This window comes from Corvus hawaiiensis, chromosome 11 (genome assembly GCF_020740725.1).
Source record: "Corvus hawaiiensis isolate bCorHaw1 chromosome 11, bCorHaw1.pri.cur, whole genome shotgun sequence".
NCBI lineage: Eukaryota > Metazoa > Chordata > Aves > Passeriformes > Corvidae > Corvus > Corvus hawaiiensis.
Window position 1 is genome coordinate 5,813,704 of NC_063223.1, and position 27,841 is coordinate 5,841,544.

The following is a 27,841-nucleotide window of genomic DNA, read 5'->3' on the forward strand; positions in this document are numbered from 1 at the left end:
CTCTGCAGAAGGGCTCAATCCTGACATAAAAATCTAATATTTGGAGCCTGGGCATGTGTTCAATGCTAACATCACCTGTTTGCTTCAATTGCATGAATATCTTTAGTGGACCTTTGGAACAGCAGGCTGCTAAAATCCACTGGGGAATCCTGGAGCTGAATTGATTTCAAAACAGATTTTAGTAAGAGCACGCTGTAAATGTAAAAACAAGTTGTCAAACCGTTTGGAGAATGTTATTTTAACCTCTTATTAAGATAGATCAGCAGGTATTCTGCTTCCCCATAGAAAACCATTTTTCTTGTGCTTTGCCTATAAGCAAAAAGACAGTTCTTGTAAGACCTGTCTGCAGTTCAGTGTTATGAAATAACATCATAGCTGCAGAAAAGGAGATGATGCTGATCTTGGCTTATAAACCCTGACATTCTCTGTCTTTGCAGATAATGTATTTCAAACCAGGCCCCTTATTGCAGTGTCCTATATTGAATTGCTTTTCCTTTATCTGATGTGAATCTTCGTAGTTCATCAAAGAGGGGAATGTGGGGGGATCTAATGAACAAAACCAGTGGCCCTTGGGTTTTTGTTTGCTGAGGTATGATTACATATGTATGACTAATGATCCCATGGTCTTTTTGTCCATTTACCTTGGAGAGCAAAAAGGTGATTACTGAGCATTAAATATACATATGTGGGGTTTCAAAATGTCTGCCTTGTTAGGAGAGGAACTTCAAAACACACACTTTAGCATTATTATGTTTAAATTACTCTGAAGAGCAACTTCAAAGATAAAAATGAGTAAAATATGCAAAACAACATCAGCAGTGAAGGTGCCAAACTAAGCTGTGGTGAAGTGATGGATTAATTCCAGGTGTAACTTCTGGCAGCTTCTGATTCTTGTAGGGCCTTCACCCCTCCTGAGTGCCCTGATGGCACTTGGTCCTTTGGGGAAGGGGGGTGGCAATTCCTGACTGGGATGTGTGAGGATGAATCCAGTGAACATCTGAGAAAACCGAGGTGAAGCCCCATCAGATGAGTGTGTAAAAACCTCCCTGCTGTTTGTGAGGCAGCTGCATTTTCTGACCACTCTTGGAAATTTTGGCTTCGTTCTCCTGCTCCACTGGAGAGGAGGAGAAGGCTCCTGGGGAGCCCCAGCTGGCACAAAGTGCAGTGCCTGGGCTGCTCCAGCCCTGCCGAGCACAGGCACCGCTTTCTTCACTTGCTCATAATGCTCTGCTGTTTGCTGCTGCTAAAACCAACCACTGTCTCCTCCCCAGGAAGGTGTGGTTTCAAAGGTTCTCCTGAGAATTAATAGGAAAAACAACTTTTGGAGGATGGTTGAAGGGGAAGGAAAGCTGTGAATAAAGAGAGAGTTCAAAGAATTGAAACAAGGAGGACTCTGTGTGAATGTATAAAATTTTTCTCCTTCAGGAGATGAAAAGGCACATTTCAAACATCATGTCCAGGTCCTAAAATTCTGACTCCTTGCCACCACAAACAGTGTATCCTAGCACTGTCTTTGCTGCACTTTATTTAAATATGGAAAACAAAAATAACTATTAAATTTTTTTCCTCCAGCCATTGCAAGCCTTGGCCAAAAAAAAAAAACAAACCAAAAAACAACAAAGCCACAAACAAAAAACACAGCCAAAGCACCAGTGTGATAGACAGAAACTAGTTGGACATTGAAGCCTGGTTCCTGTTCTATCACTTTATGCTAAAATTTGCCAATCGGGAGGTTTTTCTTCTAATTCCTTATTCAGTAGTCCGCTTGAGTTTAAAACTAGATCATATTATATGTATTTCTTTATGTCAATTCAGGTGGTTTTATTGCTTTCATTTTCATTTTTTCATTTCATTTTCTCAGTCTAATACAGAAATAAACTGTTAAGCCCTCAGGCACAGTAATGTCATGTATCAGATTCACAATTCTCCTCTTTTTTAGTATCAAGTTTAGGAGACTTATGAAATTGGAAAGCATGATTCTTTCTTTATTTTCCAAAGAGCATGAAAACAAACCTTCTGTTTTCTTACTGCTCTGCTGTTGTGATTAAATCATGCCACAAGGAAAGCAGAAATATCCTCTTCGGATTTAGTCTTTGGTGAGTGTCTGTGTGGTTAAAAGTCCATTTGTAGGAAAAAAATAAATAGCATCATTTACTACTCTTGTTCAAATTCAGTTTTCATTAAGAGTTCCAGCCTTCAGACTGAGCCAGCCTGGCTCTTGATGCATAATGCTTTTGCATATTAATAGTAATCTCCTTTTTGTGCATTATACATGTCCAGCCATCATGTTCAAGTGCAGCTATGCCAATAGTGACTGTCAGAATTGTTTAGCTGGGACAGCTTGTGCAACACTACCAGGACTCCTGGCATAGGCAGAAAATTTGGGTTGAGTTAGTTACAAAATGAGAAACCGGTCTTAAGAGTTTCTGCTTTGTTTCTGAAGTGTTTGGTGCCCAGTTACCTTGGGGAGTAAAAAGGTGATTATTGAGCATTAAATATATAAATATATATATATATATGGAGTTTCAAAATGTCTGCCTTATGAGGAGAGGAATTTCAAAACACACTTCAGCGTTATTATGTTTAAATTACTCTGAAGAGCAACTTCAAAGATAAAAATGAGGAAAGCATGCAAAACAACAGGAGCGGTGCAAGGGTAGAACTCCTCTGTGAGCTGTGGTGAAGTGATGGATTAATTCCAGATGTAACTTCTGGCAGCTTCTGATTGTTGTAGGGCCTTCACCCCTCCTGAGTGCCCTGATGGCACTTGGTCCTTTGGGGAACTGGAGTAGCAATTCCTGTCTGGAGCTTCAGGACCTGGTAAGAGGGAGCAAAATGGGTGCTGTAAATATGGAAGGACACCGTATTCGATTTCCCTTTGCACTGAACCCCGATGTAATCCCGAGCCAACTCCATTGGGATGGACACAGCTCACAGGACACAGCTCAGTGTCCAGGCTCAGGAAGGGAGGAATTCGTCCTGCTGTGGGTGTGTTTGGGCTGAGAGCTGACAGATGGTGGGAGCTTAGTGCAGACCCAGCTTCACCTCTTGCTGTGTCCCAGGGTAAATCTTGCCTTCCTCTGCAGCTCTTTCAGTCCTCCTGCAGCAGCTTTGGGCACTCATGAGTGAGAAGGTGACCACAGTTTTAATCTATTCACTTGGAATTAGGTGAGGGGGGGGAAAAACAGTCTCCTCCATGAGGACCTGTTCTCTGGTTAGCTAAATATAAACATGGGGCAGTCCAAAGCCCATGAAAAGACCTTCATTGACATCCCAGCCTTTCTCCAAGTTCATGGATTTCCAGGAGTCTGGATGTCCATGGTGTGCATGCTCTTATCAGGTACAATGTTTAATTCCATAGGTGCAGAAAATGCTGTGATACTCGTATTCGTTTTGGAGAGAGACCTTTGATAGCTTTTGAAGAGTCTCCTTGCTTTCTGCTTTATCTTTCAAGCTCCTCTTGAAAAGCAGCTCCCTTGTGCTGCAGATACTGTCTAACCTTAAAGCTGAATCCTCACCTTCAGACAATTAATGCTTCATTTCAACAAGACAAATGCTGCCTTTATCTTCATTAATTAAGCTTATTGCAGGTTTGATGGCATTTGAATGGAGAAATTTTGGCTAGTGGCAATTCTGATTTTTACATAAATTACCAAGAAGGAATTTCCAAGCGGTTTATCTGCAATAAAATTTTGTTACTGCAAATGTTACTGAGCATGAAGGCTGTACATTTGTACTTACTTACATTTGTTCTTCTGCCTACTGCAGTTTAAAGTGCAATACAATAGAGCAAGTAATTCCAATATATTTCCTATAAAAGGTTGTAGGGCTTGGATACATTGGATAGTAATCCCTACTGGAATATTTACTCCAATCCACAAGCTGAATATTTATTTAATAGGAGTTGGGATAACTTCCAGTGCCTTAGGGCTTCTGTTTGCTGAATTTCTTGGTTGATAGATCATTGCTTGGTATTTTGTTTATGGGTACTTATTTGCTGCGTTACTTTGGCCTTTTGTCCCAGACACCTTGGAAAAAGTGACTTCTGAAGATTCCCAGCTTTCCCTGATTTCCCTTAGTATGAAGCCTGCCTGCCTCATGACAAGGACAGGGCAGGAGCCTCTCCTCAGGTGTCTTTTGGGCTTTAGTGTGGGCCAACACTGTCAAAGTTTCAGAAAAAGTGAGGTCCTGGAAGTTGTTGCAAGACCGTTGGCTTCCATCCCTTCCAGCCCTTTACTTGGGAATCTCAGGACACTGGGGAGTTAAAAAAATCAGATTAAAGAGGCTGTGACTGACAGCTGAAAAACAGGGAAGGTACACTGGGTTGAAATCTAAAGCTGGAATAATTTGGCAGATGTTCAGGAAAACAGCAGAACTGAGAATAATTCAGTTTGTATTTAAAAAAAAAAGCTCTTCAGTAGAAACTGTTCTGATTTTTGTTGTTGTTTTTAATGATGATGTTCAAAATGAATGCTTTAGGTTTTTAATTTTTGGTGATTTTAAATATGCGGCTGCCAGTGCCTTGGATAAAAGCTGTGTTTGTGCTGTAATTAACCTCTGAGTTTTTTTGTGTAACAGCAAATGTGTTAATAGTAGCCTTTAGCTTTTCCAATACGGGATGTACGTATTGGCAGTGAGATTTCAGGGATCAGTGTTTGTCAGGGATTAGAACACAATTTACACCCTGTTTTTTCAGTAACAAAATAACACAGCATTGTAAAGTATAAAGCTTAACCTCAACCATATTTACTATACGTGTTTGAAAACCTAAGCGAATAAAAGCTCATTTATATTCTTGTCTGATTAGCACAATCAGAACTTATTGATGCTAAAACGAGCCAAATTTCCATAACTATAAACAGAATATTAAAATACAGTTGACTAGCAGAGCATGATGTTTTTCTCCTCCTTGGATGGAACATGGAGTTATGACTTTCTTGGTGACTTTTTAGGAGTCTTTTAAGAAAGTCAGAGGCATTTCAAAGCCAGGCCTTTGGACAGGGAAGCAGAACTTTTCCTAGGCAAGTGTTTGCTGCCTTGGTGTAGAAGGCACAAGATGGCACATAAATGTGTTTGTGCTTGGCTGTCCTTTATTTCTGCATAGTTGGGGGTCAGATGTTCAGGAACTGAGTGGAGAAACATTTGAGCCTAGAGACCACTTTATTTGAAGCAGCCACTACGAGTATTTGTAGTATTTTACTCAGCGTAGGGGACCAGAAGGCCTTAGTGAAGAAGGGGGGGTGTGGAGTGACCTTGTGCAGTGATACAAATCAAGGAATTCCATACTGAAGCCAACCGGGTGTTTCCCTGTGGTGTAAAATGAGAATGGTTTGGGTTGGAAGAGACCTTAAAGATCGTTTAGTCCCACCTCCTGTCACAGGCAGGGACACAGAAACATGGAACAGCACAATTCCAGGCGTTCTGAGGAGACCCGGCTTTGATTGTGGTGGCTGTGAGCTTGTGCACGTGCCACAGGTTTCCATCTAAATTGCCTGGGAAAAGCCTCATGGCACTTTGGAAATTTTTGTGTGATCCCCAGGGTCTGGGTGAAAAGAGCCCCAAAACTGAGACTTGCCACATTGTCCTAAATACAAAACAGGGTTTGTTCCTATCTCTCAAAAGTGTCATTTTGGTAAAAAGTAACGTGTGAGGAATTAGTATCGCTTTTGTTCAGCAGAGACAGCGGAGTATGTCAGGATCCTGTTTGAAATTAGCAGAAGATTTTGCGACTCCAGAGCTGCCACTCCACCCTCACAGACTGTGCCTCCAGTGAGCTGCAAAGTCACACCTTGCACCTGCTTTGCAAAATAATTTGGTGCAACTCGAGGTGCTCTGCATGCAGCAAGAAGCAAAGGGAAACACAGCGTTCCCTTGCCTTTGGCAGTTGTGGTGCAATGAGAACTTGAAAATGGTTTAAACCTGAATTAAAAATAGCTTTATTTGCATAGTCAAGGGTAATTAGTGTGCATTTTATCCTGATTCCTTGTGCAGCTGTTTATGACTCTGAAAGCAATAAAGAAAATCCTCAGATAGTTTGATGTTTGATTCGGTTAAGGCTTCTGCTGTACCTCAGAGGTGGCACATAAAGATCTCACTGTTGGTAAACACCTGAATGGCAGATTTTGATACTGGAGATAATGGGCATAGCTTGGAAGAGATAAGGTGCAAATAAGAATTCCTTTTCCACACTGTGCTGCATGTTCAAGAAAAGTTTTTAGCTCGTTCATTCCAGATCATATCCAGTCTTTATATTGCCAGAGATCATCCTCTGGTAGACACTTTGTGAATTGGGAATTTTAAGGTTTCATGCTATTTCTCATTTTTAAGTTTTCTGTGTAGGGAGGTTATATGGCTCTGTATTCAGTGAGTCAGGGCAGCTCAGGGGGTGTGGAGTGGAAGGAAAGACATTCTCCCTAACGTTTTTCAAAATGAGAAGAAACATTTATCCTGTATCAACAACTTGAAAATAGGACAGGTTCATTCCTTTCCACGATGTTTTGTGCTGGCTGGGAAGCGATTCCAGCAGGCAGCGATAAGAGACAGTGTTTTCTGAGATAAACTACTGACAGTAATGGTGCCTGGACTTTCTGGGGAGAGGGGGTGTGTGACAGTTCCTTCTGCCTGCAGAATTTGTAAGAATTGCCTTTGATTGCAGCTGTAGAAAAACCCTAAACCTGAATTTGCTTACTAGCCTATGTAAAACTTTACTGTAGGCCATAGACTGTAGTTAAAAGTAAGACAATTACAGGGCTGAATCTATTTTTTTATACATAATTTATATAGAAAATCTAAAGGTTCATTTCCAGTTTCAGATCTCCATCTACATTGCTGCAGAGGGGACAAATTTCAGCTTTTACAAGAGTTTGCCAAGTGAGTGACAGTAGTGAGCAACATATTGGAAAATATTACTTCTAATTCATTTTTTAAAGTTTTTTGAATCTTAATATGAAGTATTGTATTCTGTAAAGAGATTCTGACGAGAAAATGAAATTACATAAAAGCAGAGAGGAAATGAGGGAGAAAAAGCAGTTGTTTCAGATCATAACCTCATTGGTTGGGGTGACAGTTTCAATTCCATCTGAGCTCTCTCCAGTTCCCATCCTTTTTATGTTGGATTAAGTAACAGTTTTTGTCTTCTTATTCCCATAGCAACCTTATCTCTCTTTATTTTCTTGATGTAAATCTGCTTGTCTCTTACTATCTTTCAAAGCTTGTGCATGAATAGCTTGTGAAGGAGAGGCGTGTGGCAAGGAGAGAGCAGAGACTTTCTGGCATAGAATATAAGGGAAAGAATATTTTGAAGCAAGAAATAGAGAGCTAAAAAAATACTTTTTTTTCCTCCCAAAGCTATTTATGACGTAGTTTTTCTGTGTAGTTTCTTCACGAGGTCTGAAACTTAAGTGCTGTTTTAGGATGTTGCATGAGCTTAACTCCTCCAAAAAGTTTAGGCCAACCTACATGCTCATCCAAAAATACAGATGTAATGATCTGTAGCATTATGGTTTCTATAACTTGGGAAAAACACTGCTTTGAGCTGAGGTGAGTCTTGCCTTGCCATGATTTTGCTCTTCACGGAGCTTGGAATCTCTTAGAAGGCTGAGTTTTGGGCAGGAGCTGTGCTGGCTCCCAGCTTTGTGTCCAGCCCTTCTCCCTGTTGGTCCATGGTGCAGAACTGGGAGAATCCTGGTCCTTGAGCCGTCAGTATCCCAGGGATCACAGCACAAAACCTGTTCATACAAGAGGCTGCGCGCCCTCAGTGAGGGGCAGCTGCTGGTTGGCTCAAGGCATTCAATGAGATTGAAAAAAGCAGCTGCTGCTTTATCTCTCTGCGTCTTTTTTCATATGAAATACTTCAGTTGATTTGACTTGATTAATGTAAGACGTTTCTGAAGTACAAGGGACACAATGGATGCCAGTGTGATTTTATATCTTTATATTTTTAGGTGTTATGCCTAAATTCTGAAATATTTTTAACCAGAGCCTTATGAAGTGCTGGCTTCATTTCTGTAAAAAGTATTTATAAATAACTAAAAATTTTGGCATTTCCTGCACAGCTCCCCTCACCTGGTAAAGCTCTAAACTAAAAATACTTTAATTCTTTTTTGTGTGTGCTTGGTTTCTATGTTTAAGAAAAGTAATGATGTTCCTTAGGATTTTTGCGTTGCAGGACTATTCTTAAAACTCTGGAATATGGATTATTTGGGAAAACCAAGCTTATATTCACTGAAAAATCAAAGCAAGTCCTTGCTAAGGAAAGTATTTCAGGCCTTGATTTGTTTGTCAGAATTACCCTAATGGGGTCTTGTTAGCCCATTTAACATGCGACTGATAATATTAAGATAATACTTAAAAATGTTTACATTACATTAATACCCCATTAAGGGCCTGATCTAAAGCCCATTGAAGTTAATAGGAATGTTCAGTAGGAATTGAATGCTTTGATCTTTCAGCTGTAGTTTTGCAACTCAATAAAAGAAAAAATCAAACATGAAAATTGTTCCAGTCAACAGAAACATATCTGTGCTGTGTCCTACCCCACCCTTCATGGCTCATAAAGCCACTGGGTGTGGAGCCTCCTCAATAAATAAAGAAATAAAGATTTAGAAATAAAGATTTAGAAAGCCAATTTGGAATGTGTCTTACAGCACCAAGTTGTGCTGTAGAAAAAAAGGGCATTGCTAAAAGGCGTTTGATGAGGACTTGAGATAAAGGAAAGCTTGGCTGGGTGGCTGAGAGAATTTGACTTCATCACGTAGTAGATGTAGGTTTGTTTTGCTTTTTTTTTTTTTTTTTTTTTTTGGAGATGTAGAGTGCCCTGGCATGGTTTTAGGCAATATTATCTTATTGAAGGTGTTGTTCTTCGAATAATGCAGAGCAGATGTCCTTTCTTTTGAGGTCACCTGAAAGACATGTAGTGGTGGATTTAGGGATGTGGTTCAGTGGGACTCAGCAGTGCTGGGGAATGGCTGGACTCTATGATCTTGGAGGTCTTTTCCAACCTAAGTGCTCCTGTCATTCTGTAACAAGCACAGGTGTCTTGTGATGTACAGAGTTACTCTGATATTGTGGATTTATAAATACACAGTAAACTTTGACTGAATTAACCCATGGCTGCAGCCCAATAAATATGGAGAGATTGCAAATAACAGTTTAAATGTCTTCCCTGGGTATCACCTTACTTTAAATACACTTTTTCAGAGCTCCAGTTTGCCGCCAACATGCGTATTTTGCTTTCTGATGTTTATTGCAGAGCAAAGTAGGCGTCTTAAAACTGAAGCAATGGAACTTAGAGAGCTGCTCCTATTACACTGCATTGCTTGTGTCTATTCTTGTATTGATTATGTATTTATGTCTTGTTCCTCATACAGAGTGGCACTGAGTAGTTACAGAGAGCACAGGCTGGGAGTTGTGGGGAGTCTCATTTAATAACCAAGGAAATTCTCTGTACTTACGAGAAGAGATGCAGTACCTGATTTTATTTTCCTGTTATTGCCTCTCTCAGCCCTGCGCAGCGAGACGTCTTCTCTCTTTTTTTATGAAACTGTATTTTTTCAGCCCATGACTTTTTATTAAATCGTAGTTAACGATACACTTTTGAGGATTACATCACCCTGCAAGGAGCAATTTGGCTTAGGCTGGGGATCAGTCTGCACATGGAGCGTCTGTCATGTAACAGTTCTGCTCAGATACCAACAAAAAGATTTGAGGTCCCCCTGTGTTTTGGGGGGTTTTCTCCTTACATACATGTCTCAATCTATTAAACTCTCCTCAGCAACACTGGGATTGTATTTGTTTCTATAAATGCAGTAGCAGAACTCAGGTATTTCTCCGGAGTTGCTTTTTTTTCCCACTCCTGCAGCCTCTGTTGTTGAATGGTCTGATGCTGAATTTATTAATCTATGCTGTTGCTTGCTCAGGTGTAATCTCTTGTTCAGCCACATTTATTCATCCACTGAAGGATGTGCACATTGGTCCATCATGGCATATTAAAGGTTTGCCTCCTCCTGCCACAGCTGTCATCTCTTTGACCCCTCAGTAAACTAACAGTCTTCCACAATAATTTTGCTTTCATTCAAGTGTAATGCCGTTACTGCGGAGGCAGACAGAATGCAATTCTCTAAAGATCTTGTCTCATTCCCTTCTCTTCCAGGGAGGTTAATGTGCTCAGATGATCCCTGTGTTTTCTTTTTGCTCTCTTGCTTGCAAGAAGAGCAAAAAAAAAAAAAAATAGAGTGCTCCTGGATAATCTGTTTGGACTGGCTTTTGGGGATGGACTGGGAAGATGAACTCACCGGTTGGGTAGAAGCTCTCCTTACCACTTGTGTTTCAAATGCCTTCAGTTGTTTTCTTAGCACTTTTTATTTCTACAGCTTTTTTACAAAAATGTTATACAGATGGTTTTCTGAAATGGAAATAACCGAATCAAAACCTCTTTACCCAAAACGAGCTAAGCCAGGTTTAAATACTAATGATGTGTGGCAATCAACTTAAGTGTGAACCAGTGTTCTGTCCACAGCCATTTGTCATTCACAAGTGGTACCATTTCAGAAAACCCCCAGCCACCCCCTCAGCTTGCTGGGAATGTCTGCAGTGCCAGTGCTTTGTGGACTGTGGTTACAGTGATTCCTGGTTTTGGGAATGAGGGCTGAGAGAGGATGGTCAGAAATGAGCCTGGGGACATCGATTCCAGCCCCAGCAGGAATCATGTCCCTGAGTGCAGGTTCCTTTGATGAACTCACTGTCATTGTCCCATCTAATGACTTGGAATTGCATTGATTGCCTCCACTGTACGTATTGCTATTTTACCCACTAATTAAGTTAAAAAATCAAATGAGCCAGTGATTTATTGGGTGTTGAGGCTGGTTCTGCACTGCCACAGCTTCTCATATGCTGGCTGAACTCTTGTGTGTGATTTGACAGAGGCTTCCCTGGGTATCAAATGAGTGTGTGATATGATGCTTTTGATTTTTAATAATCTGATATTAACAGTAGTATTTTGCGTTTCCTTATGTTGTTAACACTCCTTTGCATTCAGCTGGTTTTGAGCCTCTGATTTCTTACTGCATCTCTCTTCCTGATTTTATTTCAGATTCTTTTCAGAAGATTTTTTTATGCTGCTTTGGCTAGCAAAATGTAGCATTCTTCTCCTTAGTATTTTGTAATTTCAGCTCTTAATAACACATGCTGCTCTTACTTACTCTTTCATCTTTTTGTGTAACTCTTTTTTGCTTCCATTTAAAAGTAACTTTGACATCTCTTTAAGCCAATTGCATCTTATCCATCCCTTATTTTTCTCCTATCTTTCCTGATGGGGATTCAGTGGAATTACTGTCTTATTTCTTCAAGAAACCTTTTTTCCTCATAATAAATCTTTCTTTAGTGGAAAAAAAAAAAAGCCAAAAACCCAAAACCAAAAAACACAGCAACTTGTCTTGTGATTGCAGGTCGGAGCTTTGTTTCTAAACTTGTGGGACCTAAACGTCCTTCCAGACTCTAGTATTTACTGACTCCCTGGCAAGGGTAGAATTGGTTTCTCACATCCCAGTGTCTGGAGAGGCTGGGAAAGGGCTCCCAGCTGAAAGCCAGGCACGTGGGCACAGCGTGGTCCTTGTGTGCCACACACCCTGAGTGCCATTGATCTGTCGCTGTTGACGGTGACCAAGTGGATCCAAGATAGTGAGTTCTTAGCACAAATCATTGCTTTGTGTAATGAATTTAATTTATTCCGAGTCATGCTTGCAAAGGTCTTGTGCTCTTTTCTCCAGACACTATCAGATCCCAATTCAGTCTGAGCCAGGCCAAATGCAATTTTGTCAACTCTTTACCCCTTTGTTTAATTGTGTAACGATTATTGTGCCTGCCTTCATAAAGCAAAACATGGGATTTGTTATCTGCATGGGGATTATACTGATTGGGTTTTAAATGTCTCTCTATTACATCTGGGTCAGAGCAGTGATTAATATTGAAAGAGAGGTTTTGTAACCAGGCTGAAGCTCTAGCACACGTCCTGAAAAGGCTGTTGTGGTTTTAGAGAGGCTGTGAGGGGCAGAAGTGGATGTGTGAGAGCACAAATGGAACTTGGGCTTGACTGCCGCAGGTGGAATTTGTCACCCTGGCTGGGCTGATCAGCCAGGGCTTGTCACTGGCAGGAGAAGCGCTTTGGTAGGATGAAAGGTAGTGCTTACAGTACTTAGATTGGAGAAAATAAGCTGTGCCAGAGGTTATTCATGTCTGTCTCTGATGAGAGATCAGAAGGAGCTGTGAGATCGTCTGTGTTGGTCTCACGGGTATCACAACAGTTTTACTGGGTGACCCTTGTGTTAGCCCTTCCCTGCGTTGCAACTGGCCTCGGTTCATTCTGGTTCTCATTCTGACTTGAGTTTGTCTGGCTGCAGCCTTTGGGTCTGCCCTGCCTCAGAAATGCCACCAGGATCAAGTGCTGTGACGATGTGATGGGCAGACAAGAGAGAGCATCCTGCAAAGAGCCGCTCACGGCGTCTCCTGGAGCTGCTCCAGAATCCCTTCACCCCGCACCAAGGAGCCTTTGCAGGCTGCTGGGAGCTGCTGATGGGAAGTACAAGTGTGAGAAGTTGTTTAGAACAACTGAAGATCAGTGGAACAGCGGCCACAGATCCAGCTCTATGTGTTGGAGCAACTACAGGTGGCCACTGCTCCTCTGGTTTCCCCAAACATCCCTCCAGGAGCACGGAGACAGCACTCAGCCAGAGCTCAGTGCCTGCTGCAGCTCACCCTGGCTGCAGAATAACTTCACACCTTCCACTGAGCACTCAGGCTCTTGAAAACCAATTAAACACACTCAGCAGCACTGAAGAGGTTTCCAGGTAAGTCAAGACAGTGGCTGCTGTAGTAGCAGGAAGCTCTGATATGAGCCATCAGCCATCGGTGCTGAAATCTCACTGAGGGGGCTTTTGGTTTGTTCCTCTGCCAATACTTGTTGTCTCAGGCAACCTTAATAAGGCATTTTCTACCTCAAAATAATTGAGTTTGCAGCCTCAGTGCGTTCTTTTAATTTTATTAGGGACGAGGGAGTAATACATATATTTGCACAGTACTGGATTAGGTTATGCAGTGGTTTTCTGCTTTTCATTAATTAATTAACAGCTCGTGCTTCTGCACAGGTTGGAGATGTGACTTTATTGGGGAACTTCATCATTTGGCTTTCATCTTCAGCACTGAAGAAATGATTCTGCCTCATGGACTCTTCCATGGCCTGTCTCCTAGAGATAAAGTTGTCATTTTCATTTTCGCATTTTTATGTGAACCTGGTAAATCGTTATTGTTTTAAACATCTCCGCTGTCCACATCACAGTAACGCAGGGTTTCTTTCATTTTTTCTGGCTTATCTGCCACAGAAAATACCCATTTTGCTTGTCAGCTGCAAATGACATCAGGGTAAGAAATGCCTTTCACTGCATTCCTGTTCCCTGAAGTCTGTCAGGAAGGAACTTCAGACTATCTACTTTAGCCACTTCTTGCTGCTGTGAAGGAAGTGAGGAAAATCTCCTCTGGTTTGCTTTGATGTGCTCCTGAACATCCATTAAGCCACAACTTCAGTGTTGCTGTACGGTGCTGGGATAGAAATAGATCATTTTTCTTATCTCTGCTGTCCTTCTGATTAATGTAGTCTAATACCAGCGAGTAACCCGAGAGATTTCTAGTCATAAATGTTTGTAGCAGTTTTCCAGAACCTGTTTTTTGCTGTGGTGACATCCTGGTGCTCACTCAGATGCTGCTGGGGTTGGAGTGGAGCACAGGGAAGAGCACATTATATCCCTGATTCAGAAATGGTAGGTTTGAACTTCACAGGAGCAATTAATGTCAGTCCCAAATGCTGTATTCAGGATACTGAGTCTGAGGTACTTTTTCTGTCAAAAATTCGCCCACCTCTTCCTTCAAATTGTGATGTGAATAGTTAATACAGTGAAATAGCTGTTCTTGCTCTGCATGAGCCAGGCAAACGTGCTCTGAAAGTGTATTACTTTTATTTCTGCCTCTGTCTTTTTCATCCTCACTTCAATAATGGAATTAAAAGTTTTAATTTCTTCTAAATTCCTCTGTAAATACTATTTTTGTTACAGTATTAATCTATCCTTGCACCTTACCCTCTCTACAGCTTGCTTCAAGTGGGTTGTTGAATTCAGTTATGTAGAAATAGTCACCTTCTCCAGGTTCCCTTATATCTCTTTTATTAAAGAGTTGAGGCATAACATACGTGAGGCTGAGAAGCAGTAAACAGGAGAATTGTTAAAATAAACACAAAAAATAAAAGTCCATCAGTGTTTAACATGTCCACTTAAAAATACTGGGCAGCAGCTGGAGCTGAAGGTAAAACCCAGCTGATTTTGGAATGGAGAATGGCACAGGTGATTCTGGCAAGGTAAGCAATGGGTTAAGCTTGGATCTCTTATTCTTGGCACGTTATTCCACTGTTGTAGCTCATGGATGGGGGGATGCCTTGTTTCGCTGCACATACAATAAAATACTTCATATTATTTTGCTCAGCCCAGGTAAGGCCGTACATTTTGATGAGAACACAACTATTTTGAAGGCCTGTGAACACTGGATTTTTCTGCTGACTCACAAGTTGGTGGTTTGTAGGTGTGGAGAGCAGCTGGGCTCAGACATCTGTGGGCAGGACATTTCTCCATCTGCTGTATCTGTTATTTGTCACTGTCACATCTGTTCTGGCCCACGTGCTCCCAGTCAAAGCAGGGATCTGTGCCAGGTGCTCCATACCTGCTGAGATGAGGAAATGACAGATCCTGGTTACCCAAATCCCAGGAATCCTTTCTGGTGATGAAATATTTTGTAATACTTGGGGCAGAATCTGTCCATTTCTCTGTGGAAGGTGGCATCTCTGGAAACGTCCAGGACTTGAAGTCAGTGGCAGGGAAAAAAGAATCCCATTGTCACCAGCATGTTCCCAGTGCTTTAAAACCGAGCTGTTGTAGGATGGTTTTCATTGATTTATTTATTCAGGAAAGGCTTTTTGGGAACACTGCTGCATATTTAATAAATAAACAAACCTTCAGATAATTAGAGGTAGATCTGGCGGGGCTTTAGCCATCTGTTTAACTATTAAAATGTGAATAGCCTGGTGTTCCTCAGCACTAAACCTGCTTTGTGCTTACGAGGGCTGGTGCTTAGTAGACTGTCGGGATGTTCTTGGGGTTTGTTTTGGGAAAGTGTTGGGGGGGGGGGGAAATCTGTGTTGCAGCTGAGAAGTCGGCTGTAGGATAATTTCCTTGAGCAAACATCCTTCCCTCCTGAGATATTTCTCAAATTGCCTGAACTGCTTTGTTCAGGGCTGCGTTTGCCTGGAGTTGAGTGGTAATTCCCAGGAAATACAAATTTATGAAAGGCATATTTTTGGAAATACCTATTGGAGAACATTTTTCTTTCAAAACGTGCTTTTCCTTAGTAGTGCTGTTAGGGTTTGGTTTGGTTTTTTTCCCAGTTCTTTCAGTGCATTTTTGCCAGTGAAGAGCGTGTTTAAAAAAAAAAAAATACTCCCTGCTTATGGGCTGTTGACTCAACTTTTATGCTATTAATATTCTTTTGCCACTTTTTTTTTTTTTCCCCCCTCTGTGGTCTCTGGTCTCTTCCCTCTGTTGCGCACACGGCCCACAGATCACCTCATCCCTCTCTGTCCATCTTTCCCCTCATTATTGCAAATTCTTCTACCTCTTCCCATGCTGGCATCTCCTGTTCACCACACCCTGACACATCTGTGCCAATTTATTTTTAGCTTTTCTTAGTTGTGTTTATGTAACAGACTTTTGAATTAGTCTCCTTTAATTGGTATAGGAGCATTTTATTCTTTCCTGTTTCATTTTTTGCTGCACCTCAAGTTGATTCTCAGGGAGGGGAAGAGTTTCAAAGGTTTGTGATGTTTTTATTGGTACTCTTGGCTGCTCGTTCACTGCACCTGGCTCCAGCAGCCTGTTCATCCCAGCAGGACTCACCTGTGAGATATTCAGCATTTCATGGGATGGAAACAACCTGCGGGGTCTGCTCACTGCCCTGCTCGTTCTGCACTGAGGTTTGCTGCATTTTGTTGGCAGCATTTCTGTGGATGCACCAGTGCTCAGGTGGGCTCTGCTGGTGGGGCTGGTGTGAGCAGAGGTGGGGGCAATATGTCAAACTCAAAAGTTGTCCAAGTAGCATTTTGGGTGTAAAATGAGCCTTGAGGGTGGGAGGTTGTTTTGCTTGCCCTGTCCTGGAGCTTTGAGGGCACAAGGAGGATCTTTGGGTGGAGAAGTGATGCTACAGCTCCTGGGGTGCAGAGGGACAGTGATGGGGCCAGAGCTGCTCCTGTTCCTGCAGCGAGGGTTTAAAAACACCCTGCAGAGTGTGTGTGTCACCCCCTGTGCTGGGACCTTCCTGCAGGGAAATGCTGCCCCAGAAAAGGCAAGTTCAGCCCTGCAGCACAGCAGAAAGGGATTTTGTAGAGGTTGTTGTGGAGTTCTCTGACTTCCCTGTAGCACCAGCCTGTGAAACCCTGGAGATGGTTCTCCAGCAGCCTCTGAATCTCTCCTCCAGTGACAAATCACCCCCACTCTTTGCCTGATTTGAGTAATGTTCACTCCTGCACTGTGAATATTTTTATCCTCTCTCTCTGCCCAGCAGAAATTGATTACAGAGATAATTTTTGGTCTCGTGCCTCATTCCTACCTCAGTGTGATTTTTCTCAGGCTCCATCCAGGCCCTGGGATGGGAGCAGAAGGTTTTTCACTTGCTCATGTGCAGCCCTGGTGTGGTGTTATCAAGGTGGTGTGTTGGGGTTAACAGGCCATGTATCCCAAATATCCTGGTGACAATTAATTATGCAAAGTGTACCTTCAGTTTTGAGTGTCTGTCTAAAGAAATACAAGAGTCATTGCTTTGTTTATAAGCAATGCCTTGGTAGAGCAAATTTTGGGGTATAGGGTGGTGGGGAAGAAGGTTTGCTCATGCAGACAGGTGAGTTAGGGGCTGGTGGTGAAGTTTGTTGGGTTGCATTGTTGTTGATGTTTCTTTTTTTCTTTTTAAAGAAACAAATCAGAGTTAGTCTGTTTTCTGCAGAAGTTCTCATTACCAGCATAGCTATTACAGCGTGCTGAGGCTGTTATTTGCCCTTAAGAGCTGAGAGAGTGGAATTTCCGTTCTTTTTAATAATGTGACTTTTACCAGGGCGAGTGGGCTGTGAATTAGTGCTTCATTATGGGCTGACATCAGAGTCCCCACTTCAGAATTACCTACTCAAGAAAACAGCTTAGATTTGGTTGCCTGACTCATTTAGGCACTTGAACATCCTACCAATACAGAATTATACCTAAAGTATATTTAACAAGTTCTGCTCCTTTGAATAACAATGAGTCTGATGAAGCAATACAATAAATATTTTTGTGGCTATTAAGGGACAATTATGTTTGTAGAGCTTGAATCCTTGTTCTGTGGTTTTCAAAACACGGTAGAATTGCTAATAAACATGTGTTGACAATAAGGAGCAATTGATATAAGTGGAATAAGATGCTTGGGTGATGCTAGACTTGGAGTTGGAAACCTGAATTTAAAAAAAAAAAAAAAAAAAATCAGTTGGAAAACTGAATCCTGCTCCTCTCACAGTGAATGTGTTCTGTGTGTTACCTAAAAAAAATAAACAGGATTTGGTGTAATTTTCTAGCAGTGTCTGCAAATCCTATGAAGTTCCTTTGTACAAAATTTGTGTCTGGGAGTGAAGGATCACACAGGTTTGACAAAATACGACATAACTCAGCATTGCCACAAGCCAGCAGTTGTGTGTGTGGAGCAGCTTTGTCATCAGAAATTCTCTGAATTTTTCACGGCATGATGTTCTGTGTCTTTTCAAAGCATGGCTGTAGTATTTGATGTGATCTTGCCCCATCCCTTCTTAAACAGACGAGATCGCAGCAACCAGAAACATCTGGAAGGTGCTGGCAGTGAATGTGCTCAGCACGCTCTGCAGATGAGTTCATTTCTGTTCTTTTATAAAAATGTCACTGTTTTCAGTCTGTTTTACCTTACAGAGGTGCTTCAGGTCATGTTTTCCCCTCATGAATCCACAAATCCATGTCTTTTAATTGTCCTGGGTATCACAGGAGTGTTTAAATGTTGCTGTTCCTGATGCACAGAGCAGCTGTTCCAGGTTTCATACTCACATCACTGTCACTGCACATCTTGGAATCTTTCTCACAACTTCAAGTCTCAGTGCTTGAGACTGAAAACTTGGCTTATTAAACAGGAGAGAAGCCAGTGGAATATGCAGTTTTCATATCGTTGTTTCTATGGGCAGGAACTCGTCGTGTTAATTCTCACTTTGGGCAGAATTAAAGACCTTTCAACAAAGCTGAATTGTGGGGTTTTTTCTCCATTTTATTGCCATGGTACGTGTATTTCAGTTGTATCAACTTTATGTACTTGGTACTAAAGCAATGAGGCAAATACATGTATTAGCAGGGGAAAGGAGAAGAAAATGCTGTTTCAGGAATCAGAAAGCCTTAGTTGCTAATTTTAAATGTTCTTCTATATGGCAAACTATAAAAAGGCAATAAAAGCATTTAATTTGCAAATTACAGTTCTAGATTGGTTTTTATGTTGGATTTTTTTTCCCCTTGTAGTTAGGATTTTTGTAACACTTTTACCAAAATATTTGCAGTGGCAGGATTAGAGCCTTTGCCTGGTAGGGTTAAGTAATTAAGGTGTTCATTTTGTCCATGAATCCTTGCATTTCAGATGAAAGGAGATTAGAAGTGAGGGGTAATAAATACAAGGAAGAGGTGAAAAGATTAAGGCAAGAGAAACTAATGAAAGCACTTCAGTTTGGTGACCAGTTTGAGAGAGTTTTAAAAATCTGACGATGAATAAGCCAGTGTTTAGTCCAGCAGATAAAATGCAGAAATACTTTGTGTTTCTGCCCTTTTCTTTCACTGAACAATGGGATATTGTCATCCCATGGGTGCTGAAAAACGAGTCCTGGTCTGACTCACCGCTCCTCAAAACCATCTTCTGTCCTGATCTCTGGTCTTTGTTTCCAGTTATGTTTTATCTATTGAGACATTTCAGCAGGATAAGAGCCTCTGATTTCAGGGATACAGTTCAAGCTGTACAAATAAACAAGCTTTGCCATTATTAGTCCACCTTTTAAGGTATTTTATTTACCCTGTCAGTTTTCAGAGGACTTAATGTCCCTTCCCAATGAGTTCATGTAATAACTAGTTTTGTTAGAAGATACAGCTCTGCTCCCTGGTGTTATTGTGCTTGGAATTGTGGCTTTATTAAAAAAACCTGACAAAAACCTGACAAAGAAGCCCAAGGATAAACAATCGCTCTTGATACACTTCCAAACATGCCTGGCTTTGACCTTCAGTCCTCTGAATATGCTGCAGAAACACCTGAAAATCAGAGCAGCATTTTGTTTATAAGCAGCCAGTGCTCTCCAAGGTCAGAGATTGGGACTTATTTGTGTAATGCTAATAAAGAACCCTGCTCCTGTTTTGCATGTTGATTTCTCATTGTGTTCAAAGCCGTGCCAGACACTGTGTAAAGAGAATACAGAAGTTTACAGAGAAATTGAGTGATGGTACGTTGCATCTGTGTGATGAGTCTGGTCCTTGAGCTGCTCTATAAGGGGGTGGGGAGCTTCCTGCTCATTTGTGAAAAATGATTCTTTTATTGTAGCATGGCTCATATTCTCCATTTTCAGATGGGTTTGCGTTGCTTCCTGTTTCCCCAAAAGCTGCTTTTCTGTGACGACAGTCTTCACTTGCAATCAGGGATTAATAATTTCAATTTTTACAACATTGCAGAGCTGTGGTGTGTCCTCACCAGGTACCTCTGAGATGATGAGGATGTGCCTTCCCAATCCTTCAGCGTGTCCCACATCCCTTCCCAAGCTGCTCGCGGCCCAATCCCATCCTGCCCAAACAATTTCTTGGACAATACAAAGACAAGGAAGGTTCTGAAGGTTTTCAGTTGCAGTAAATGAACACATGGGCTTAAAAACCAATTTCAGTTATGGAAATTGTATTACTTAAAATTTAAGGTTGTGATGGTTGTGATGTAAGAGGGCAAAATGTGGTCTAAATTAATTCTATATGTAAAATACTAATTCTTCTGGTGATTCATCCTGAAACAGAGCAGTGTGTGTTCTCTGAGGTGCTGTCAGCTGCTGGTTTTTCCTTCCATGGCTCTGGGGAATGGTGTTGGGGCAGCTGGTGAATGTATAATGTTATGGTGGAAAGAGTAAGATGCTTTAAAGGCCTGAAATAATAATTTAAGGCTGTGTTGTTTTGACCTTGGAGTGAAATCAGTTTGGCTGTGGTTGTGTGTGACTTCTACATCATGTCCAGCAAAAGGATCTGAGTTTATTCTGAGGACACCTGCGTGGAAATTCACTTGGAAAGCTGAAAACAGCCCTTCTAAGAAACATTCCTGTGAACTTCGTGTGCACTAACCAAGGATTGTACAACACGCTCTTACTGCAGCATTTTTTTAAAGGAAGCATTGAAATTCTAATGGCTCTTACTCTGTGTTCTCACTGTAACAACTGTTGCTTTGCAGTAACAAAAAATGCTATATTTTGGGGAAATAGCTACTGTTGGTCAACTCACTACTCCTATGATGCTTGGTTATAAAAGACAGCCTTATTTAAAGACTGCCTCAGTTTAGTGTCCTATACAAGGTTATAAACAAATATGGGGTGTTTTTTTAAATTGCCTTCTGTTATGGGAAAATATGTGGTTTATTTATGGAAAAGCCTTTGTTAGTGTAGGAATTCGATCTTGGTTTGTATGGCATGTTATTTTTAGCTTAGTTTAAGGGTGTAATGAGGCTCTGTTTTCTTGGGTCTTGACTCACCAGCTAGAGGGAAAGCCAGTATAAATTTATGATAAAATATTTGCATTTATGGATACTCTGAAGCATTTTTTCCCCCCCAAGAAGTGTCTGGACAATGCTGTGTGTGATTTTTGGGGTATCCTGTGCAAGGCCAGAGATGGACTCCATAATCTTTGTGGATCCCTTCCAACTCAGGGTGTCCTGTGATTCCTTACACAGCTTAAAATAATCCCAAAGTCAAGAGCAGAGCACTGGGTCAGGACACTGAGGTGCAAAGCCGTGGCTTAGGGATGTTCCAGGGGATTCTCCTGCAGGAGAAGGTTCCTTTCCCGTTGGAAAGATCCATGTCTGTTTTCTGAATAGTTGTTATTAATGTTATTTTACAGTTGGGTAGGGGAGCTCAGGAGGATCTTGATGCTGTTTTCATCATAACCTTAATTTCCAGCGAAACAGTGGCTTCAGGACCTATTTTTAAGTCCCCCTCATTGGCTCCTTTTTGGGTATCAAAATCAGGGTAGCAGAAGCCAGGCATAAGAACAAAATTAGCCGTGGGATCTGTTCAGTTATCTCGCTGCAGATTAGTTCCCTTCAGCCCTGATTCTGTCATCCTCCCTCGTGCTGAGCAGCCTTTTCTACTGCAGCCGCTGCACTGAACTTGCTGGGTTTGGTTGCATGCTAAGAGAAGGGCATTTGAGAATGTGAGTGTCCTGTTGATGTTCCCTGTTTGCTGATACCCAGCTCACCTCTGTTTCCCTCGCAGATGGGGAGAACTCCAGGATGAAGATGAGGAGCGCGGTGTCGGTGCGGGAGGGCCAGGGGGTCGTGCTGCTCTGTGGGACACCCCCCCGGGCAGGAGGTAAGGGACCCTCGGGGCTGATGGGGCTGGGCAAGGTCCCTGGAAATGCCAAAGGGCGGAGCAAGAGTGAAATCTGGGTTCTGAAGTAACTGAAAGGAGAAAGGAACCAAAAACAGAGGAGGAGGAGGGAAGTATTTAAGAGGATTTACTTTTATCTTAAATTGCCTTTCTAGTTCCTAGGAATTTCTGTGCGCTTAATGTGTCTGATTTTTATGGTATTTCCTGTAATTAATGGAGTATCTTCTGGAGTTAGATTCTGCCCAATTTCACAACTGCTGAGCCTCAGTGAATCCAGTTCTCCCTGTGAGCAGACAATTGCAGAGAGGAGATTGTTGTCTTTAGCAGTGCTGGTGTCTGCCCGTGTTCTTGCAGTCAAGACGTTCTGTGATGTGATGGAATGATGCTGTGTAATTTAAACCACTGCTGTACTGAGGGGATGAGAAAAGTGGATAGATGGATTCTTGGTGGACCAAAAGTTGCAAGTACATTTCATCCCACATTCTGCATCTTCAGCCTTTGACTAATTGCTATTGAGCCTCAAGTCATATTTGAAAGGAACTGGTTTTATTGTTTGTAATTGATATGGAGTGCCATTATTGAAGGGCTGTGATGTTAAACATTAGATTTGATTGCAAAGACAAGGTAGTAGAAGCTAGACATTATATTCAATAATATAGGTATTGTGGCCTCATAAATTTGGCAGAGTCCAAGCAGACACAGCCATAAAGTGGCAATTTTACAACTGTCTGAGCTTGCAGAATTTTTTTCCCTCTAAACTGATACATACTCTTAAATCATCTTTATAGCCTTACAACAGCTTTGTCTTTCAGCATCTGAGAAAATGGGTCATTCTCCCAGCTATCTGTAAGAATTAGAATGATTAAATTTTGCTTCTAGATGCAGCCCAAAGTCTGCATCTCCCCCAGCTGTTCTTACAGCTGTGTCCTGTGTGTGGGTTTACACCCAGAGGTGATGGCCAAGCTGAGACAGCTCTGCCTGACTCAGGCAAGGTTTAAGTTTGAGGTGTGGAACAGGAGGTGATGCCAAACATGCTCGTGTTGCTGAGAACAGTGGTTGGAAGAGGTGAGAATTCCTTTTGCAGGCAGCAGATGGGAGGTGATTGACACCCCCACACTAATTGTGGTTCATGCAAAAACCAGAGCTGAGCGCTCCCAGAATTACCAAATGGGATTGAGAACTGGTACCAGAATTATTTCAGATCCTTGGCTTTGTCTGAGATTTGGAGGATTAACTGTTAAAGTTTTCAGGACACATGGAGCAAGGTGGAAAAAAATCCCTCTCCTCCTTTCTTCCCTGAAATAAAGCTGTAGCAGGGTGACATCAAACATGCCGGTCCCCTGGGTCTGACAGGGCAGGATGCAGGGCAGGAAGTCTGGGATAAAACATCCAGCCAGAAAGCAGAAGTAGTTTGTTAGGAAGAGCAGGGATGGTTTAGGAACAGCTGACCTGGCCTGAGGGATGTTCAGCCCTTTCCAGATCAGTGATCTGACTTTTTTTTTTTAACTTTGATTCTGTATTTATCGCGCTGAGCTAACAATTCCACACACTGCTAATTCTAAAAGCCTTCTCCACCAGCTTGTTTCCTCTCCCCCTCTAGCCCCCAAAATACTCTGCTTTTGTTTTCTGGCATGTTGTGCAGTTTCTAAGATCTGGCTAACTTAATTGCACTTATTTCTTGCATTCTCTGTAAGGAGTTTGCAAGAAGAGACTTGATTAAATAGTGATTATTCCTCCCTGTACAGCATTCCAGTTACAATAGACACCAGTGTTCATCCCCAAAGTTCTTAGTGTGGAAAAAGAAAATTGCTTCCCTTCTACAATTTATCATATTTTTTTCCTTGCATATCTTAGGCACAGATATTTACATAAGTCATATGAATGTCCCTTTTCAACAGGGAGCAAATTATTCGTGCAGTTAGCAGTGGTTTTGTCCTTTTGGAGTGTGCAGTTCCAGCTCCATGGGGGTGTGCACATCCAGCATTTAAACCAACAATAGAACTCCATTTACGAATCACAAACCACTCCAATACTTTATTTAGAGCTAGCACATTTCCCCTTTGACATTCCCTTTCCAAGCAGCCCTGGTTGGGATTTACTGAATGAAGATTTGGTAAATGATCGGCTTTGAGCGTGAAGACATTCCCTCTCCCAAATATTTTTCTGATCCAGCCTGGTTTTATGTCAGATATTCCAAGTTGTATCATAATTGAGCAGTGATGTTTGGATAATTAAGATGGTCATCTGTCATCGTTCTGCATGGCCATGCTTCTGGATCTTTTAATTCTGTGGCAGGGAACTTGTTAACCTTCTCTGGGCACCCTGTGCCAGGGCCTCCCCACCCTCATGGTAAAGAATTTCATCCTAATATCCCATCTAGTCTGTTAAAATCCCCCTTTTTTGCCACAAAAAAACAGTAAATCATCTGACCCACATACTCAAAAGGTAAAATAACATCAAAAATGGATTTATGTGGGTCTGCTACTTCTCCAGTTGTTACAACCTTTAAATTGCACTGAAATCTCTACAGATATTTTGACTTTTTACTGTGTTACTGTTGCATCTTTAAGGGTTTTAAAGGGCTGTCAATCCAACAAACAGTTCAATACCCAAAACTTAATGTTGGACACAGTTGCTGTGCAGCTGGTTAAAAAACATTCATGTGATGCTAATTTTTGCCCATTCTGCCAAGAATGGAAAAGGCTAGACATATGGAGATCTAAAAATGATTTTTCTCTGCTATTGATTTTGTTCCAGAATTGGTATCTAACAAGTGACAAAGCCCTCAGTAAAGCAAATCTGCAAGTTCCTGTAGGGTTTTACCTCTTGTTACTACCGTACTGTATTGTGATTATTGTGTAGCTTGTCTTCAGCTGTTATTTCTGTTTCTATATATTGGGATTTATATTTGTTTAGTACAGCCAGTTTTCCTCATCTGGCATTGATTTTGGATTTATGAGGTATTTCTGCTCTTCGAGAGAGGAGGAGGCAATGAGGCATAGTCCTTTTGTGTTATCTGGGGTGGTTTAAAGCTGCTTTATATACAGAGAACAGGATGGCTTGTAATGGTACAAGTGAAGATTTGCTTGATGGTTATTTGAACATTTCAACAAATTTTGGTTTGCCTGGAAAAACTCGACATTAGTTTTACATTGCTGTACTTCCTGCTGCGTTATTCCCATGGGGAATGTGACCATAACCCAGGAGAACTTAAATAAATTACAGGAATTTTGTGGAGCTGACGAGCTGTCGGTTGGAAATTGCAAGGAAATTCTGCTTGTCTTAAATTCCTAATTAGCCTTGTGTGCTCTGTGTTCCTGTTTCATGCAATATGGCAGGGATGTTCCCACATGGATAATGCAGCAAGAACATGTCCTCCCTCTTCATACCATTCCCTGATAAATGTGGGCTTAATCCATAAGTGAGACTGGATTTGAAGGACAGGGATCAATTCAGCTCGCAGCATATTGTGTCAGAGTTGTGACATGCTGATAGGAAATAATATTAGATCATGGAAAAATAGATCCCAATTTATTGCTCAGTGTTTGCTGTGACAAATCCTTCGCTGAATAATGTCATGTCTGTTCCAAACGAGTGTTTAGACTTGCAAATTTTTGCTCATGTCTCTTGTATTGCCGTTCGGAGACCTGCAAGTTCCAGCAGGGCTCTCCTTCATGAATAACATGGCATGGGAAGAGTCTCAGATGCCAGAAATATCTGGATGCTCTGATTGCTTCTCTTCTGGAACTCTTGAATAGTAATGTGCTGTTTTTCATTGTTTTTTTAATTTAACTATAAGTTAAATAAATTTTACATATTTGGCTTTGGAAACATTTCATGCCTTTAAAGCAAAGCAAAGTTAAACAGTTGGAACTCCAGAATGTGATGATTTCTTTCCTACTGCACATCAGTGTGGTGTGGAAAGGCTTGGGTTGGAAGAGACCTTAAAGGATCTCATCCCACCCCCAGCCATGGGCAGGGACACCTTCCACTGTCCCAGGTTGCTCCAAGCCCCAATGTCCAGCCTGGCCTTGGACACTGCCAGGGATCCAGGGGCAGCCCCAGCTGCTCTGGGCACCCTGTGCCAGGGCCTGCCCACCCTAAGTAAAGAATTTCTTCCTAATATCCCATCTAAACTCCCCTTTCAGGAGGTGAAAACCACCCTGGGTTTGCACCTTTGCTTTCTGCTTTTGTTGCAGGTTGTGGATGACACACATCTGGGCCTGAGCAATAAATCACGCTTGCAGAGGTTTTTGCACACAAATGTATTTTAGGAAGAGTGGTACCTTGAATATTGGAAGAGCAATGGCCTTAAAAATGGTTCCATAGTGTTCTTGAGCTGTTTCAGTCTGCCAAGGAGAAATGGCATTTTTATTTAAAAACATATTTTTCAATAGTCCTGCTGGTGTCATCATCGTCATCTGCACAAATTTCAGCTGACAGTTTGAAATCAAATGGTACCTGAGAGACGCTTACATTTGTCCATATGAGGGAAAATAATACATGTTCCCAGCTGGATTTTCCAGTGATTTCTATCTGCCAGAGCATTATTTTCACCACCAGTACCAAACCAGTGCTGCAGAGACACTCTGCTATGCACTTTGTCAGATGCAGCCTTTCTGAAGCACTTTTTTCTTTTGATAAAGCTTTGTTCCAGGCTGAGGTAATCCAGGCTGAAATTAATATATCTTATTTATATATTTGTGCATCATCTTCAGTTACTTCATAGTGGATGTTTTTAAGCTGACATGGAAGTGTATAACTGACCTAAGAAGCTTTCAGCAGTTTCTTACCCCAAAATCTGACAGAACTCTTTAACTCCATGTTCTGTTGTGGGGTATCTCTTGGAAGAATGGGGGGGGATGGAAAGAAAGGGAGAGGTAGATTAGGAAGAACCAAATTGCAAGAAAAAAAATTCAGGTTGAACCTTTTCACTTACCCAGTCCCAGGTATCTCAGTTATGCCTTGGGGAAAAGAGGAGGAAATTTGAGAAAATAACTGCATTTGGCTCTCCACCAAGTTTCTTTTTGTCCCTAAGTTGTGACTGTGGGGTATTTCTCCTCCCGCTCTTTATTATCTTCCCTACTAAAATATTTGGGTTTTTTCTCTGGAAACAGGATAATTGATTAGGAAGAGGCAGGAGGGAGATGGCTGCAGTCCCAGCACACAATCCCAGCTGATCCCAGCACTCGGAACAAGAGTGCTGAAAGGAATTTTTGTTTTTCACAAGGACTTATCATGTACCTGCTCCTAAAAGAGTGCAAGAGTACCAAATGAAAGTGTCACTAATTACTGCTTCCATGTATAAATATCGGTGCTTTACTTTGAAAATTGACTCCTGGGTATTTCCATTACTTTCCCTTCATTTATGTGCTTAATATTTAACATTCACAAGAAATCAGATTTATTTTAGTTCAGCAATAAACTAAACTATCACCTTTTTAGCCTCAAAATTATTATAGGCAGGAAGCAATTTAAAATACTTCCAGCAATTGAAAAAGCACAACAGAGTTCTGGAAATGCTCTCAGCAATTAAATGTAAAGTTCTAGGGAGGTGATTAAAAGAACAATTTGTCACTTGCAGTGGATATGGCTAATGGGGATGTATTTACATATTGCTTCCTAAAGCACTTTCTTACTTTTCTGCCTACTTCCAGAGTGGGAACAGTGTGCTGAGAGCCAGGACACTTGGAATGACACAGCAAGTCTGGAGCAATTAGTGCAGAAATGTGATAAAGAGGGACGAACCCATCCCCCTCCCGCACGGCTCCAGGGGAGGCGAAATGGAGTTTTTTATTCAGCACTGGAACCCAACTGCAGCAGAGCCTTTTTGTCAGACTCTCATTAACATCTGGGCTTCCTTGGGAGCACCAAGGAACATTTAACCTGCCAGCTGAGGAGCAGTTTGCTATTAAAAGGTTGTGTTCAGTGTGAAAGCTGCCCCTGGCTAATGGTCCCTTTCCAGCAGGCAGGGCCGTGTGCTGAGCCCTTCTCCAGGGAATGTGCTCGGTGGAGTTGGACTTACCATGAGAGGGTTTGGTGTTAATAAAGAGATCAGCTGCCAGTCTGGAACATCTGCTTCCCAGGGATGAGCTTAGAAATGTGGGT

The 27,841-nt window shown here is 41.7% G+C and overlaps 1 protein-coding gene across 2 annotated transcripts in view; it reads left to right on the forward strand.

The window, feature by feature from the left end:
• LOC125331426 (contactin-3-like) overlaps positions 1-27,841 on the forward strand; it is a 96,589-nt gene that overhangs the window by 26,354 nt on the left and 42,394 nt on the right. For both annotated transcript variants that reach the window (XM_048315387.1, XM_048315386.1), the window contains one exon: positions 21,620-21,715. In XM_048315387.1, coding sequence (XP_048171344.1) covers positions 21,620-21,715 — 96 coding nt within the window. The remainder of the gene's footprint in view (positions 1-21,619; positions 21,716-27,841) is intronic.